General features: G+C 38.8%; 1 protein-coding gene across 1 annotated transcript; it reads right to left on the bottom strand.

Annotated features, from left to right (window-relative positions):
* Nucleotides 1–719: 719 nt before the first annotated feature.
* On the bottom strand, nucleotides 720–16,201 carry impg1a (interphotoreceptor matrix proteoglycan 1a). The gene is made up of 17 exons (XM_089118359.1): nucleotides 15,877–16,201; nucleotides 13,912–14,121; nucleotides 11,767–11,933; nucleotides 10,135–10,166; nucleotides 9,971–10,017; nucleotides 9,783–9,883; nucleotides 8,381–8,530; nucleotides 7,792–7,850; nucleotides 7,539–7,559; nucleotides 7,236–7,414; nucleotides 7,067–7,128; nucleotides 5,424–6,536; nucleotides 3,842–4,373; nucleotides 2,488–3,062; nucleotides 1,859–2,078; nucleotides 1,522–1,732; nucleotides 720–974 (listed from the first exon to the last, which is right to left on the bottom strand). The coding sequence occupies exons 1-17, from the start codon at nucleotides 15,971–15,973 to the stop codon at nucleotides 785–787; spliced, it is 3,966 nt and encodes a 1,321-aa protein (XP_088974485.1). The 5' UTR covers nucleotides 15,974–16,201; the 3' UTR covers nucleotides 720–784.
* Between the last annotated feature and the right edge of the window lie 847 nt (nucleotides 16,202–17,048).

The following is a 17,048-nucleotide window of genomic DNA, read 5'->3' as shown; positions in this document are numbered from 1 at the left end:
ATCCCCTTGACCATGTCTGCATGCCTAAATGCATTGAGTTACTGCCATGTGATTGGCTGTTTAGATATTTGCCTTAACGAGAAGTTGAAGAAGTGCATCTAATAAAGTGGCTGTTAGTGTATATTGACTTTCAGTGAATGGGATACTGCAATCAATGCATACTAGACTTTAGATTTTTATTTTATTTTTCTTGAATAATTTTTACTCGTGGAGTCTCCAGTTGTTAATCCAGTTGGTCTGGAACAGAGACATCTGATTGTTCAGTCAATGAAAAGATATTATCCCAAAGATAAAAAGCACAGAATGAAACTAAGGAATGACATGTATATCTAATGAGAGTTTAAAAGTGTGTTCATAATCATGAAGAATAGACTGGCAAGCAAGTAATGATTTCATTCATTTTATGCAAACCAATTTTCTAAATATCTCGTATTTCAAATTAACTGTGAATAGTTCGCTTAGGTAAGATATTGTATAAGACATGTCAAATGAATTCATTAAGTTCTTCTCTAAAGTGCGTTAGCATTGAACTGAACACAAACTAATTTTTTTGTTTGTTCTTACAAACTGAATAATTTGGTACTGGACGTCGGAACATTCCTAACATATAAAATAAAGAATTTGCATTTGATATGTTGCTTACATTTTGTATATCTATTTGTCTAGTCAAAATTTCAAAGAGAAATAAAATTGTATATCTTGTCTTTTGGTAACTTTGTTAACACAACAAATGTTTTATAACCGCAAAAAAAAAATCTGAAAATCTGACAAAAAAAAGACCTGCTTACACTAGAGTTAGTGTCTTTCTGGTCCGTACACATATCCTGCACATAGATAACAAGAGAGAAATGATGGCATAAAGAAAGGCGAGCACCCCCGCGAGGCACACTAGGGAAAGAAAGGGGTCTACTGACACGGAGACCAGCTCTCCACATCTCTCCCCGATAAATTGCCAGAATTTACCTACAGGACATCTAAAAGGGTCAAGAGAGACAGTTAGAACATGTACAATGGAGGTTTTTATTATTAAAGGGTTAGTTCACCCCAAAAAAAATTTCCGCAATTAATTACTCACCTTCGTGTCGTTCCAAACCCGAAAGACCTTGGTTCGTCTTCGGAACACAAATTTAGATATTTTTAATGAAATCCGAGAGGTTTCTGAATCAGCCATAGGCAGCATTTGCAACTTTCAAGGCCCAGAAATGCATAAAGTCGGCATTCTGGCGTAAAAGTAATTCACGGCAGAAATTTCATTTTTGGGTGAACTAACCCTTTAAAGAGATCCTACAGCAGCATCTATCTGCTTACATATTTAAAACTTTTAAAGAAATTACCACAAAGCATAAGCAAAACTACTGGAGTGTAAATGTACTATAAATGTAATAAACAAGTTAGCATAGAGTCAGAAACTTGATTGGGGGTCAAAACTAGCATTTTATTAAATTCCGAAGCAGAATTGAGTTGAATTTAGATTGTCGAATTTAACTGTTTATAGCTATATATGATTGTTCGCTGAGGTACCTGCAAGCGGCACCATGCCCTGGTACAATCTTACACTCTCCTCCATTGAGACAGAAATCAGGCTGAACCACACAGAGGCTCTGACATGGCAGTCCTTCCACCGTTACGTAGCCTGGGTCACATAAACATTGTGCTTCCTTTGTCCAGAGGTTCACCACGCACTTCGAAAACTCGTTGCAGGCAAGAAATTTGCAAGGGTCTCCTTGATCAGCTAAAATGAAAAAACAAATGAGACTCGTCTCAGTTGTATCTATTCTTTACCGTCTTAAACTTTCCAGGGTGGCTGATCCAGTTTGAAATCAATAGTAATGGATTCTTACAAAGGTAAGACTCTTACCTGGTTCTATGTCTAGGGAATGGCTGTCAATCTCTATGTCCAAACGCTGGGCTGCAGCATCACAAAAATCCTCCAAGACATGCTGGACAGCCTGAGTAATGTTGTACGGCACAGACTTGGCAAATTTCACCTTGCTGTTGACCACCACACTTCCATTTCTGAAGTTAAGGATCTCCAACTGCTTAAAGCCTGTTAGGTTAGACTGTAGATATGGAAGTAGCTGTGCAACAGAGGAGACAATAGCATAATTTATCATGTATGTTCACCATAAGTCACTGGACAATTATAGTTAGGAGATGGACCTTCTATTAACCTAAGTGATATAATACCATACTGCATAGTATAAACTTTATACCGCCTCATGTTCTTAAAATAATTTGTATAGAGAGTATGCTACGATAAACATTACAATAAAGCTGCAATGTGCTACATTATTGTGACAAGATCCATCTATGATGCATGTTAGTTCAGCAAGTGGTGTCCTGTATTCATCATGAACAGATGAAAAAAAATTGAAGTGATTTTGCTTAAATGAATCAAGAAGATAAAGAGTTGTATGTTGTCTCACTGTAAAATCTCACTGCTCACGACAATCAACAGATATCAACATCTGAAATAGCTGCACTTACCAGTTCAACAAATCTGTTTTCCAATGATCGGTATTCTGTAGAGCTCTTATTGAAAAGATCTTCAGAGAACATCATGTTTGTGACACGCAAACTGAAAAACACAATTAGTTCTTTGCCTTTGCTCGCTGTGGTCACTGAGGGGGTTGTGAAGTACGTAAGTGATGGCACTTTTGTTGTCTCCAAGGGATATCCTTCATTTGGAAAAGAATATCCATTGTCATAACTCAAGAGGTCAATGGTCTCAGTACTTACTACATCTATTTGGTCTAACTCTGTGGCTAGGTCTTTTAAATTAGTAAATGGGTCCTCAGTTTCCACATTCAGCACTTTGTCATTTTCGGATATGACGTCAACGTCCTGGACAACAGTTGATTGTCCATTTTCAGTTGGCGAATCATAATCTTGTTCCAAAGATGTCGGAGTAACGATCGATACATCCGTTAGGACTACTTCAAAAAGATCATGGCCTGCAGGTGCAGTTGTCCAAGGTGTATCAGTTGCAAGTATATCAATGGGCAGTGATGCATTTTCTTCCTCTTGTTCTAAAAGGACAACCTCTGTCTTAGTGTCTTCCTCTAGGAAATCAAAAATGGCAGGTTAGAAATTACCTGCAAAATGTAAAATAGTTATTAACGAGGATCATTATCACTGTTCAGCAATGTTAAAGGAGAACTCCGGCGCAAAATGAACCTTTGGTCTAATTACACATTGTTACCTAGTCAACCGTTATCTGAGATTTGTTTTCATGATTGCCGAATGTAAATAGTTTTATCTCTAAAAACAGTTTAGCCTATAATTCTAGTATAACGCTAGTATATAGGGCATAGAGTAATGACAAATAAAAATCGCTTGTTATTACCACTAACAAGGCTCAAAATAGCCCCACAGTAACACGGTAGCATAATAAGGGTCCCTACATTCAAACCGAAGCATTGAGAGCTTTGTCGGTGTCCATACAGTTTAATAAGAAGATACTTTTTACATACTTCAACTTCGCAAATACAGGAAGAAGCCATCTTTGAAAAATAGTCTCTAGGGACAAGTCGATCTACGAACGCAGATCCAAGTGCGCTGAACTGTGCAGAATCTCATATGGTCCGTTGTTTCCGGCAGAAACACAAACATGAACCATTTTCTTCTCTTCAGTATGTACACGTAGCCTACTGTTCGCGCTCACCTTATCACCTTATTCACATCTCACCAGCGCACTTGGATCGGCGTTCGTAGATCGACTGGTAGAGACTATTTTTCAAAGATGGCTTCTTCCTGTATTCGCGAAGTTGACTGTATGTATAAAATTCCTATGTTAACCTTTTTAAAGTTAATTGAGTAACACACAGTATATCTCTCTCACCTATATCCGTGAGCTGTGGCTCCTCAGTATCGCCAACAACAGATGGTAAGTCCTCATCTTTCTTCGAAGCTGATTCTGTGACCATTTCAGATAGAGATTCTGAGGCAGTTGATACAGTAGGGTGAACATCAGCCACTTCTGGTTGTGTGGTGGTGTCCTCTATAACCATATCTGGTATCTCAAGAACTCCCTCAGTAACCTCAGTTTTGGAGTTTGGATCCTCAAGCCCAAAGTCTTCCACATATTCAGGTTTACCAATGTCCATTTCTGGTTGAACGCGGTCAACTGGCACAAAGGGCAAATTATCACTTACAGGTTGGTAATAGTCAATGTTCTTAAAGTAAATTTCTGTCACAGAAATCTCTTTGGGTATAATCTTAATCATCTGTGCAGGAGGTTCTGTTGAACCTTCAGTGGGTTTGGGGACTTCACTTGCTTCATCCACATCAGGCTCTTCGGTTTTGATGCCTTCCTCATATTCCACCACATCAGAAGACTTTGATTCATCAGCTTCTCTCTCAGGTTCCACCACCTCACCCGCTTCATCCACCACCTTACCCTTGTCTTCCACCACCTCACCCGCTTCTTCCACCACCTCACCCGCTTCTTCCACCACCTCACCCGCTTCTTCCACTACCTTGCCCGTTTCTTCCACCACCTCGCCCTCTTCTTCCACCACCTCACCCTTGTCTTCCACCACCTTACCCGCTTCATCCACCACCTCACCCTTGTCTTCCACCACCTCACCCGCTTCTTCCACCACCTCACCCGCTTTTTCCACCACCTCACCCTTGTCTTCCACCACCTCACCCGCTTCTTCCACCACCTCGCCCGCTTCATCCACCACCTCACCCGCTTCCTCCACCACCTCACCCTTGTCTCCCACCACCTCACCCGCTTCTTCCACCACCTCACCCTTGTCTTCCACCGCCTCACCCGCTTCATCCACCACCTCACCCTTGTCTCCCACCACCTCACCCGCTTCTTCCACCACCTCACCCGCTTCTTCCACCACCTCACCCGCTTCTTCCACCACCTCACCCTTGTCTTCCACCACCTCACCCGCTTCATCCACCACCTCACCCTTGTCTTCCACCACCTCACCCTTGTCTTTCACCACCTCGCCCGCTTCTTCCACCACCTCACCCGCTTCATCCACCACCTCACCCGCTTCTTCCACCACCTCACCCGCTTCATCCACCACCTCACCCTCATCTTCCACCACCTCACCCTTGTCTTCCACCACCTCACCCGCTTCTTCCACCACCTCACCCGCTTCTTCCACCACCTCACCCGCTTCTTCCACCACCTCACCCTTGTCTTCCACCACCTCACCCGCTTCATCCACCACCTCACCCTTGTCTTCCACCACCTCACCCTTGTCTTTCACCACCTCGCCCGCTTCTTCCACCACCTCACCCGCTTCATCCACCACCTCACCCGCTTCTTCCACCACCTCACCCGCTTCATCCACCACCTCACTCACTTCTTCCACCACCTCACCCTTGTCTTCCACCACCTCACCCTCATCTTCCACCACCTCACTCACTTCTTCCACCACCTCACCCTTGTCTTCCACCACCTCACCCTTTTCTTCAAGTTCTGTTAAACGAGGTTCATCCTTGGGTTGTACTGCCTCAGTTCCTGGGTTCCTGGTTACCTGAACATCCTCCTCTTCTCTCACATTAATCTCCTCATCAGTTTTATGTTCTTCAACATCTTTTGATTCTATAAGGACCTCTGTTTCTTCCTCTAAAACGTTTCCCTCTCGTTCTGCTATTTCATCCTGTTTAGTTGTTTTTCCAATCCAATCTTCTTCTGGTTCTGGTGCCACAGTCGTTATCACAGGTACTAATGTGCTATACTCTGTGTGAGATGCTGTTATCATAGTCACTTCAGGTCGGAATACCTGATCTTCTACAACAACAGTATCTTCAATTACTTCCTCAAATCCAGTCACTTCCACAGTTTCTGTTGTTATAACCTTTACCTCGGGTAAATCAACTTCAGACTTAGATTCTTCCACTGGTTCAGCCATCACCATTTTGGTATCTTCCTCCTTTAGTACAATTACTGTGTGAGGCACCTCTGGAATTTCATTAGAATCTGTAACTTCAGTTATTGGATCAATTGGTTCAGTTGAAGGTTGTAGGGTGATGGTGAAGTCGGTCGTGACAGCCAAATTTGGTTGTTCAGACCTAAGACTTACAGTTGTAGCGGTTGTGAACAAATTGGGCGTGGTGGTTACTGGGTTAAATATGATGTCATCTTCTGGTATTGTGTTTAGACTAAAGTCACTCTCGGGTGTAGGTTTCTCTGTAGTTCTAGACTGTTGTCCGCTCGAGGGTAATGCTGAGATAGCAGCTGAAGATGTTGGAGCTAGATGGTTGTCTTCATCAACAATAACAACTGGTTTGGTGTCATCATCAGCAGGAGCTTCCTCTACTGGTGGAACTTGAAAAGTTTCCTTTATGAGCTCACCAGTTTCCCCTTTAATAGTTTCAAGCTGGTGAATAATGACTGCCTCATGCTCAGGTTCAACTGTTGATTTTGTTGTTGTGGTGCTGTCTGTGTCTACAGTTGTGTGTAAAATGGTCTCCAAAACATTCTCATCGCCATCTGAGGAAAGAGGAACTTCAACCAAGGTTTCTTTTGTTGGAAAACTGAGGTCACCATATGAATCTCGATCAGAGGACTGCAAATTAACAGATGAAGTTGCAATTAAGCAATTAAGTTGTTGCATTTAAAGATGTTAGCATATATACGCTAATGCCTTCACATACTGCTCTTTATATTACTATGATTATTAGTTTACATGTGAAGAAATATATCTTCTAGCTTATGACACTTAAATGTTTTAATAAAAAACTGTGTTTTTATATTTTTGGAGTGTCTATTTAAACCAAGTGCAAATAGCCTGCCTTGTTGGTCGAAAGAAACTACTTTTTGTTGCTGTTTACACTTACTGTATTTACACTTTATTTACACATTTGACACTAAATGGCATCTATCGCTTATTTGATAACTGTTTTATCAAACAATAAAGCACTTGAAGTTGTTCTATCGGCCAATACTGCTGCCATTGATCTGTGATTGGCCCCAAAAATCCTGAACTGAGCACCCTTAGTTTCAAGCATTTTTTTTGTAAGTTGGGCCCTTTTATCCATGTCGACGATATAAAATGGTCTCTTGTACTTCATTGTTTAAATATATGACTTTAGTCACCTCAGTTATTATGTCTTTAGAAACCTCAGTGACAGGCGTTCTGGTTGAGGGTTGGTCTTTGCCTGATGAGAGAAAATTTGCACAAAAACGGTAATGAACTTGTAAATATAATTAAACAAAAAATAATAATACATTGTACATGGAAATGCATTTTTATTGGCGCTTATACCTGTCTCAAATGTCAGTGAATTAAGATCAAGAAGAGAGGTCTTTTTGCCCAGTGCTTTAACTATCATGTCCTTCAAACTTGGTCCTGTAGATGAAACAACCGTGCCAAGACTTTCATGAGCAACGGTTGGTACAATAGTCTCAAAAACTGCCGAGTAGACTGCTGATATTCCTCCAGCCCTGGAGAAATGGAGGCAATATGCATTTACGTTTATTTATGTAGCAGATTCTTTTATCCAAGCAATAAATGGATAATACTGAAGGTGATTCTACACAGCACATTATATGCATATGTAACTTTTACCCTTCAGGCTTTTCCGCCTCGCTTGCATGTAGGAAAGGATACAAAGATGTAAAGTAAAATGCAACAGAGAAATCAGATATACACAAACACTTCTCTGGTGAAATATGAATAGCTAATGATGAAGATTCAAACGCAAATGGCATTGTGAATGTTATCATTATTTTCACATAGCAACAGATCTCAGGCAATCAGTTGGTCACTGCTGTTGTAATACGGAAAGTGACTATGACTATGATTTTTTTAGTACACCTACCTAATTCTTAACAAGTGGACATCCATAAATCCAGGAAGGTCTTTGAAAACATGTTGCATCTGCAACAAACAGACAAGTGTGCAGTTTAAAATGTTGCTATGGAAGCTTGTTTACACAACTGAATAAAACGTTAAAAAAAGGTAGTAGCGACTTCTCGCAGTTCTGACTTTATAACTCGCAATTGTGAGTTACATCTCACAATTCAGCCTTTTTTTCCCTCAAAATTGCAAGATATAAACTTGCATTTGCAAGAAAATGTCAGAATTGTGAGCTGACTTATTTTCTCAGAATTGGACTTTATAATAGTATCCAATTGCGAGTTTGTATCTCACAATGAAAAAAGTCACAATTATCTTTTGTTTATTTTTATTTTATTCCATGCTGGAATCAAGACTTCATAGGTTGCCCATTATATACATTTAGACAAATGTAATACCACCAGTTAGAACAATCCATCATTTTAAAGACAGAATACAAGGTCCTCCAACAGATTCTCGAAACGTTACATTTACTACAGCCCTGGTGAAGCCAGTGAAGCTTTGATTCCTCAAAACACTGAATGGTAGATTGTTTGGTCATTTTCACAAACCTGATCTTGAAGATGCTGTGACAGGTCATGGTACTGAGGTGAATCGCCAACTCTCACTATCTCTTGATACCCGTGATCCAACAGTGTAACGCTGAACTCTATGACATGATGTACTAGCTGCTCTGGAACCACATTGTGAAGATCCAACTCCTGAAAATATAGCACAAGAACTATTAAATAAGTACTGCGTCAATGTATAAGCATAATTGCCCAAAAGGTTTAGAAAACTTTACAGGTTAAATAACAAATATTTTAATTGAAGTATTCATGCAAGTGCTGAAATAAGATACTTTGTCATACAGGAAATTAAACAAACTGAATTGTAGACCCGTCATTTCTTAGTAAAGCAGTCAAATGTCAAAGATTCATGAGATTCCCCACACTCAAAAAAAATTGCTCCAAAGTAATCAAAGGCAATCTCGTTCTCTACTCTGGATACATATTTTGGTGGAGTTAGGCGCAATCGTCTGTGACGTCAGTTATGTTGCATTGTGTATATGGATCTGCCTGGATCAGTCCATGTACATGACTCAAAATTGAGGGATTGAGGGTCTGTCCATATAAACTTTCATTATCCACTTGAAGTGGAACACACTTCAAAATGGAGGATTGGTTTTCCCAAGGGAAAGTACTTAGGGAAGATTGTTAGTGTATGGCTGCATTTAATTCCAATTTTAGACATTTACTCACCGCCATTTTATGTTTTGGACCAACGCTTAACCCCTTGATTTTGATCCGAGGGAATGAGTCCACTCTATATGTACTCAGAACCATAGACCGCAATGCAACAGCATTGTGACTTCACAACAGCAACTCGCAGTGCTCACACTTAATTTACCCAAGGGCACAGGGCTCTGCCAGTAGTGGGCACTCGTGCAACATAAGCAATGATGTGCATCCGAGTAAACATCAAGTCGGAGGGAAGTTAGCGAGGGTACGGCATAAAAAATGTACTTAAATGCCGCCGAGGTCTGAAAGCGAAGCAGAACACAACTCGGCAATCCTGAAGACCCTAGCTGGATCAGGTGTGTTTAATTGGTGTTGAAAGCTCTGTAAATTGAACCATCCTCCACCACCACCAGCACCCCTCATTTCCCACAGACATTTGAGAAAGCAGTGTATACCTAATATAGCTACAGGGCGAATCCTGCACAATTTATGTTGCAAATCCGTACTACCTTATCTGTCTTAGAAGTAAAGCTTAAGCTAAGGCTTATCGGCCTGGTGGTCATGGCCCACGGTCACGGACAGCAGAGAAAAGGCTGCTTATAAATAGCATTTTGTATTGATTAAAATACTGTCACTATATACTGTAAGGAAATTTCTAGCAACCACTGCTTCCAGTTGATTACTATGAAAATTAAGTATATGAAGTATGTTTTAAGACAAATGGGCTTCAGACCTGTGAGGCAGTAGAGGTGTCTCTTGTAGTGTGGATAGTTGTAGATTCAGCTGTGGGAACAAATTCATGTACTGCTGCTTCAGTCAGGACCTCCTCTGAACCTGAACAACAGAAATTGAGCTTGGTTCAATTGACCAAAATTCTGAAAACTTCTCACTGAGGAGAGACCAAAAACAGTTCAACTATACCTTCCGTTTCTTGTGTTTCAATGGTTGCTGGCTCTTCACTTGCATTTCTATAAAATTAAATTGAATACGTACAGTATCATGATAATAAAATAATCACAGTCCATCATTTTTGTTACAGATGATTTGCAGCTGTTTTCAGGATATGGAATTATATGCTGTCTCACCGTTCTAATGTCTCGCTATTCTTATTCAACCTCTGTAAAAAAAAAAAAAAAATCATTATAAGAGAATTTTCATTAAACATTACATTTGTGTCCATTGACTAAAACAATTGGAAAATGGTAACCAAAAAAAATTAACTTTTAAATTTACCGGATTCAAGTAAACATAATAAAATTTAATATAGATTAATCGACCTACCTAACTTTTATGGATAGAAAAATCTCTTTAAGGTAATAATTTCAGGTTACCACTTTTAAAAGTGTACACAGCTAAAACTCTCCAGGGAGTTTATTTGGCTCCACACTCAAGAGTGCCAAAGTGTTAAAATATGAGTGTATTTTATATTTTAAATAATTGAGTGATGATTGACCATTTTAAAGACACGTGATGTTAACAAGCAGAATCAACAAAGGAGAAAATCACAATTTGTAAGTCACCATTGTTGTGGTCGGTGTTTGCTTTAGTTGAGCCAAGACCCTTAAATTATTAACATTAGATTTAGTTTGGCTCTAGTAACTGAGTTATAACAATTTTATAATCAAAGAGAAAAGGTGATCTGGTGGTGTTGGGTGTGTTTTTACATAATTGTCATTTGACCTGAATCACTGAACTCACAGAGTTAGAATTATATTGTTGATTACAGCATCATTGTGATTCTACAGCATAAGATAGGCTAAAGGATTTCTTAGAAGTGTATCTGAAAAAAAAGAGTCCATAAAATCTTTCATGTAGGCACACACAGGCATCAAGAATCAGCGTGTGAGTCTCAACAATGGTGACAAACAGCATATTCAGATAAACCAATATTTGAAAACAAGCGACTAAAAAGTCACACAAAACAGCAGAAATAAAAGAAAATATTAAGAATAAACTAAATTACTAAGACAATTCAGGTCCTAATTTAATCATACCGTAATGCATGATGGGAGCCATGAATGAGTTTTGATTAGTGGCACCCAGAATGTACTACAACATGCTTTATTATTGTCACCATTGTTGAGATTCACAGGGTGATTCTTGATGTCAGTGTGTCTAAATAGATCAATAAAAATCAAAGTTTTTGTCTTACAACAACTTTTAAGCTTTTTTTAACAACTTTTTTAATGCTGTACAAAGACAGTACTGCTATAATCAATAAAGAAAACCTAGATCAGATATTAGGCTCCAAATGAGTTTTCAGATCAAATAATGGTTATGTCAAAACACGACCAACACCATCAGATCACCATTTCTATTTGTTCATCTGGCTGTTACAAGTCACATAAAGCAGCCAAACAAAATTTAAAATTCAAAATTTAAGGGACAAAAGCCCAACTAAAACGAACACTGATCACAATAACGTGGTAAAATTTAGATTTTCTCCTTTGGTAATTCTGCTTGTTAACATCAAGTGTCTTCAATAATGGTCAATCATCACTCAAATATCTCTTAATTATCTCTTTACTTTAAATGTTATATAACTTTTTTATATAACTCTTCAGAGTTCATTTAACACTCATATTTTAACTCTTTAACAACACTCTTGAGTGTGGAGCCAAATAAACTGCCAGGAGAGTTTATTTAACACTGGAGTTTTTGCTGTTTTATGATATCTTTTGACTATATAGTATTGTGTGCATTTTTGATTAGTTTACCATGTAGACCATGTCTACGTGTTCCTGCGAATGGCTGAAATTCATGGCGAGATCTGAGATGCACAGGGAGTTGTGCTGGCATGTGTGGACCCATGTCTGGTACTCCAAGTTGCTGGGAATTCTGTCCAAAAAGATCCGAAAAGCCTCCCATACAGCCTCCTGGCAAACTGACAATGTCAATCAATAAACAAGTGTTCAAATGATACATTTTACTCTAATCTATACTTTACTTGAATCTTTCTGGATCTGTTTTGTATATTAAAATATATTCTTCAGTATTGCTGAATTGCAGTCAAATATAAATCAAGACAACAGATCAGGTCAACAGATGTGTTACATTAATTACTTCATATTAGACAATTTATTATCTAATTTTGACTAATTATACCTAATTATTTACTGATATTGTGAATATACATTTTCTCTCAACTTGCATGTATTCATCTAAATTTGAATGTATATAGACCTTCTGTAGCCCCACCCCTTTTCAGCGCTACGCTCCTTGTCTTTTGACTTCCGGTCTGTATTTCCACAGCGATCTTGCATAGGTATGAATGAACTGCTCGTAAAAAAAATTCCCGGTCGACATTTGTTAAGACATCTGCTTTACAATGCTTATGATAAACATTACAATGCTCATGCTAACTTTTGTTAAATCTACAATAAGCGAATCCACTTCACCAGCTAATTACTCCTCGACAGCGATGCCATAGAAATATACAGAGCAACCGCAAAAATGGAAGTTCAAAGACAATATTTTAAAGATGACGGCGCCCACGTTTCTCTGATGCATAAGGTATATACAGGCATTATTTAAATTTGTGTAAAAATGTCCTTATTTAGCAGTCCGCTGCAAATACTGTGACGTAATTGTTCAAAAAAACGTAATAGAGAACAGAAAAATCTGAACAGGTTGAAAAATATGACCAAAACGGAATATAAAGATATAAACGAAGCACATGAAGAGAATAATTTCATCTTTTCTGTACTTATAAACACTCCAAATATACAACAAAATGCATTTAAGGGCTAAAAAAGTGGATTTTGCATGATATGTCCCCTTTAAATCGATTCAAATGTTGACATATCTTTCTAAGATGTGATTATATATAGTAAATGGACCATGGTGAACACATTTACACAGTTTGTGAACTCTGTCAGACAGTTTAGCATAACTTTCAGAAAAGTCTTGTACAAACATTACTGCTGCTCATCAATGTCAGCTGCTTAGACCATCCCATTTAACAAACTTCGCAGCCTTCGAAGGATGCTGCCTCTGAATTAGCACTCTTAGAAGAAAAGGTTCTATATAGAACCTTAAAAGGTTCTAAAGCGCTACGTATTTGGAACCCCGAAAATACAATGATCACAAAATTCAAGATATGGGGGTTAAGAAATGTAATTAATCAATATCACACGAAGAGTGCATTTCAGTTTTTATCCTCCAAAAATCAGCATGATTAAAATGTGACATTAAGTTACTACAACAGTTTAATAAACAATAACTTAATTACAACTACAAAATGGTGCAGAATAATGTAATATATGAATGAATAATAGCCTATAAAGAACCTTTGTGCCAAAAGGGTTCTTTCTTGTCATTATAGAAACTTTTTTAGCATAAAAGTTCCTTTGAAGTTGAGTAAAGAACTCTATGCTTCATATATGGAACCCCAAAGAACCTTTTTTTTTAAGAGTGGCAGTCAAAATGTGCAGTGTGCAGTGAAGGAGGGGCTTCCCGGAATATAGGGTTGACTAAACAAAACATTGATGCATTTGAAAGTGTTAAAGGAACAGTTCTCTTAAAAATGAAAATTCTTCATGGAAAATTTCAAACCTGTATGAATTTCCGTTTTTCGCTGAACCAAAAGGAAGGTGTTTTGAAGAATGTCAGTAACTAGACAGTTGATGTACCATTGACTTCCACTGTAGGAAAACATTTTTAAAAGAACTATAGAAGTCAGTGGGGTCCATCAACTGTTTGGTTTCCGACATTCTTCAAAATATCTTTCTTTGTGTTTAAATTCATACAGGTTTAAAACTACTTGAGGGTGAGTAAATGGTGGCGGAATCTTCATTTCAAGTGAACTATTCCTTTAATCCTTCTAACAGGGAAGATGTTTATTGTATAAGTTTGAGAGTTACCTCTCAGTGTGTAGAAGGTTCGATGGCTGGCTATGACCTCTCTCATTGTCTCCTGTGGACATACTTTCACCTCCGAGTGGAAGAAATCTGACCTCCTGACGCGATGCTTTTCCATTTCAAATATAGTTCTGACCCCTGAATTCTGCTTTGGTGCGTTTTGGTTTAAGCTGCTAGCATCAAGAGTCTCTAATGGGTTTAGCCTTCTTCTGTCTGAAAAAAAAAATTAAGTTAAAAATAAAAGGTTAGTAACTTCATTGTAATTCAGCATATTTATCAGCTCTCAGCCCTCGTGGACTTTCAATAAAGTCATTTCTTTCCAAAACTAGGATAATCTCCAATGCTATGCTTTGTTTCTGCACTCATGTTTGAAGGACATTAAAGGGTAACTAAACCCCTGGTCAGAGCCTGACTCCACCCACTGGCAATATTTGAAAATGCTGAAAAAGTGGAGTGTGGGCAGACCCCAGCGGAGATAGAGGGGACTAAATAGATGCTAAAACACTCTATCCTGATCGTTTTCAATACTCACAATTCCAATTCCCCAGACAGCAAAATGACATTGAATCAACGTGGAAACGACGTCTCTCATGACATTGAAACAACGTTGATTTTGCTCATCGAATTAACATTGAACCAACGTCAGACGCGGCATTCTTCAAAGCTAAATGAAAATCGAAAATTGGTTTGCTTTCATAACGTTGAAACAACGCGTTGATTTCAAGTTGATTTTCCGTTAGTTTTGAAAGAATGACGCGTCTGACGTTGGTTCAACGTTAATTCGATGAGCAAAACAATGTCAGATCAACGTTGTTTCTATGTCATATTTCCACGTTGATTCAATGTCAGTTTGCTATCTGGGTCCTTACTCCCTACAGTGGTTTTGGCGACACAAGATCGTTTTTATTGAGAATGAGGAGTTCTCCTACCCCTTTCCGCCATGTTGGTAGGATTCCCACGACAAAACAGTATTGATTACGTGTGTTTTTAGCTCGGTAGTAGAGGAGTTTCTCGCAATACCACACTGTTTTACCATGCCTGGAAGTAACGTTAACTGCTGCGTTAAAAACCGATAAAAACCCTGGTAACCGATAGCGTCACCTACCATCATCGCCGACCGGCTCAGACCCCGCCCAAATAGGCACGTGACTCCTCATTCTCAATACTGCCAAGGGCGTAGCTCGCGTGGTGAGCTGAAACCTGCGTACGTCTCGAAGTGCGGAACATCCAATAGGAAAATTGAACTGCAGTAGCTGAAGAGGGCAACCCTAAGACGTTTTTACGCCATATATATTGTAGAACACTTTATAAACAAATGTCAAAAAAGTTACTCGAATCAATGACTGGTATTAATAAAGATCCATTGTTACAGATCATTAACTAAAAAAAAGTTGCTTAAATGTTTAGTTACTCTTTAATGGGTTTTAATTGTTGGTGTGCAAAGGGCAAGCAAATTTACATTTTAATAAACAAATCGGGAACTGTACCCTTCCACCTATTTGAATTTGAATTTCTAAGAAACTTACTTTGAATTTGTTTTAGCCATTTTTGCCAAATGTGTCGAAAAAGAAAATCTGCATATCATTTAGAAAAGCTAAAAGCAAAATCAAAAGCAGTATATTTTAAAGCATGGAACATGACTACTACTAGTATCTAGTGAATATCTAGAGTTCACAAAACGTCATTATTTGGTGATACAAATGCAAAAACATCCTTTGCCTCTGTAGTCATTTGTGTGGCTGTTTCTTAAAACACTAAAACACTTCACACAAGTATATGTATCATTTTGCTTGCACTGTACAACACATTGAATGACATTTTGCTTAGGTGTGTCCAGTAATTTCCCATCACTTGAGTATCATAATACACGTCCAGTGCCACATTTGTCTACACTACAGCAGAAATCACACATTCATACCGGAAATTCTGTCCTCACCTACATCTTGTTGTAAAATTTGACTTTATTACCTTGAATTCCTGTGACGGACAGTATAAAGAAGAAGAGTGTGAGGAGATGCCCACTTTTCAAAGACATCCTGACTTCAAGTCGTACATCTAACCCCATGATGTATTAAGACAGCACAAGACTCAGGTGCTAAGTCCTTTTTCTTGGATATGTCCATCAGAAGCTGGAGAAGCCATGATGGTCCCCGAGACCTTGCTGTCAAGCACTGAGACCTAAAAATGGAAATGAAGAAGCCTGGAAATTGAGACGGGCTTTCGGTGTCTCACAGAAAACAACAGTGTGAATGTAAAAAGCAGGGAGAGATGACAGAGATGCAGCATTGGTGAAGAGGCGTGACATTGTGTGACAGATTACAGTGAAGTAGTTAAAAAAGCAAGATCTGTTTCTGGAATAATCTGATTATCTGATGCTCAGACATAATCCTGCTTTACCCGTGGCCCATCTCATCCAATTACTCGCCTTGAATGGCTTTTCCATTCAAGCATCTGTCAGATCAATCATGAAGTAACAGTGCATGCCTCATGAGCTGCGAATGATTGATACACTTGCGAGGGCGTCCTTTCTCGAAAATGGATGTCCGTTCTCGGGATCACCTGTAATGGCCGTTAAAGCTTGTTGAGTCTGACTGCCTTTAAACTGTGACCCCTGTGATAAGGATAAGTGGAGGAAAGTTAGAAGTAATTACTGATATTGACGGTCTAAAGGCTTGGTCTATAAATAGCAAAGCCTTGGCATCAGATGAATTGCATGCTAATTCACTAATGTCAGTCCACCTCACGTCTAATCAACTATGCTGTTTGTGTAAATGTGCACATTTGATAATTGTCAGGTCAGTTTGTATAACAATTTGCATTGTATTAGAACATAATCATTCATCTCCTTCATCAGAGGCGCAGACTGGAGAGCATTTTCCAAGAACACTTCAAATGACGACAGAGACGTTGCGTCATCGGATGTCTACGTGACTCCAGGTTACACTGACTTTAATTGGCTATTAAAATAAATTAAAATGTATTAAATCTGTAATCTACAGCCCTGTCATAACCCCAATAATAGACGGCATAAATAAAACTACAGATTCCTTGCAACTGTCTGACAAACAAAATAATCTGTCTGTTGATTTAACCCTACTATGTAAACAGAATTCCTGATAAAGGGCTTTTGTAAGGAGGTC

The sequence above is a fragment of the Pimephales promelas genome, chromosome 13 (assembly GCF_988280905.1).
Source record: "Pimephales promelas chromosome 13, fPimPro1.hap1.1, whole genome shotgun sequence".
NCBI lineage: Eukaryota > Metazoa > Chordata > Actinopteri > Cypriniformes > Leuciscidae > Pimephales > Pimephales promelas.
The sequence above is the reverse complement of the archived record's forward strand: the minus strand, read 5'-3'. Positions and strand labels throughout refer to the sequence as shown.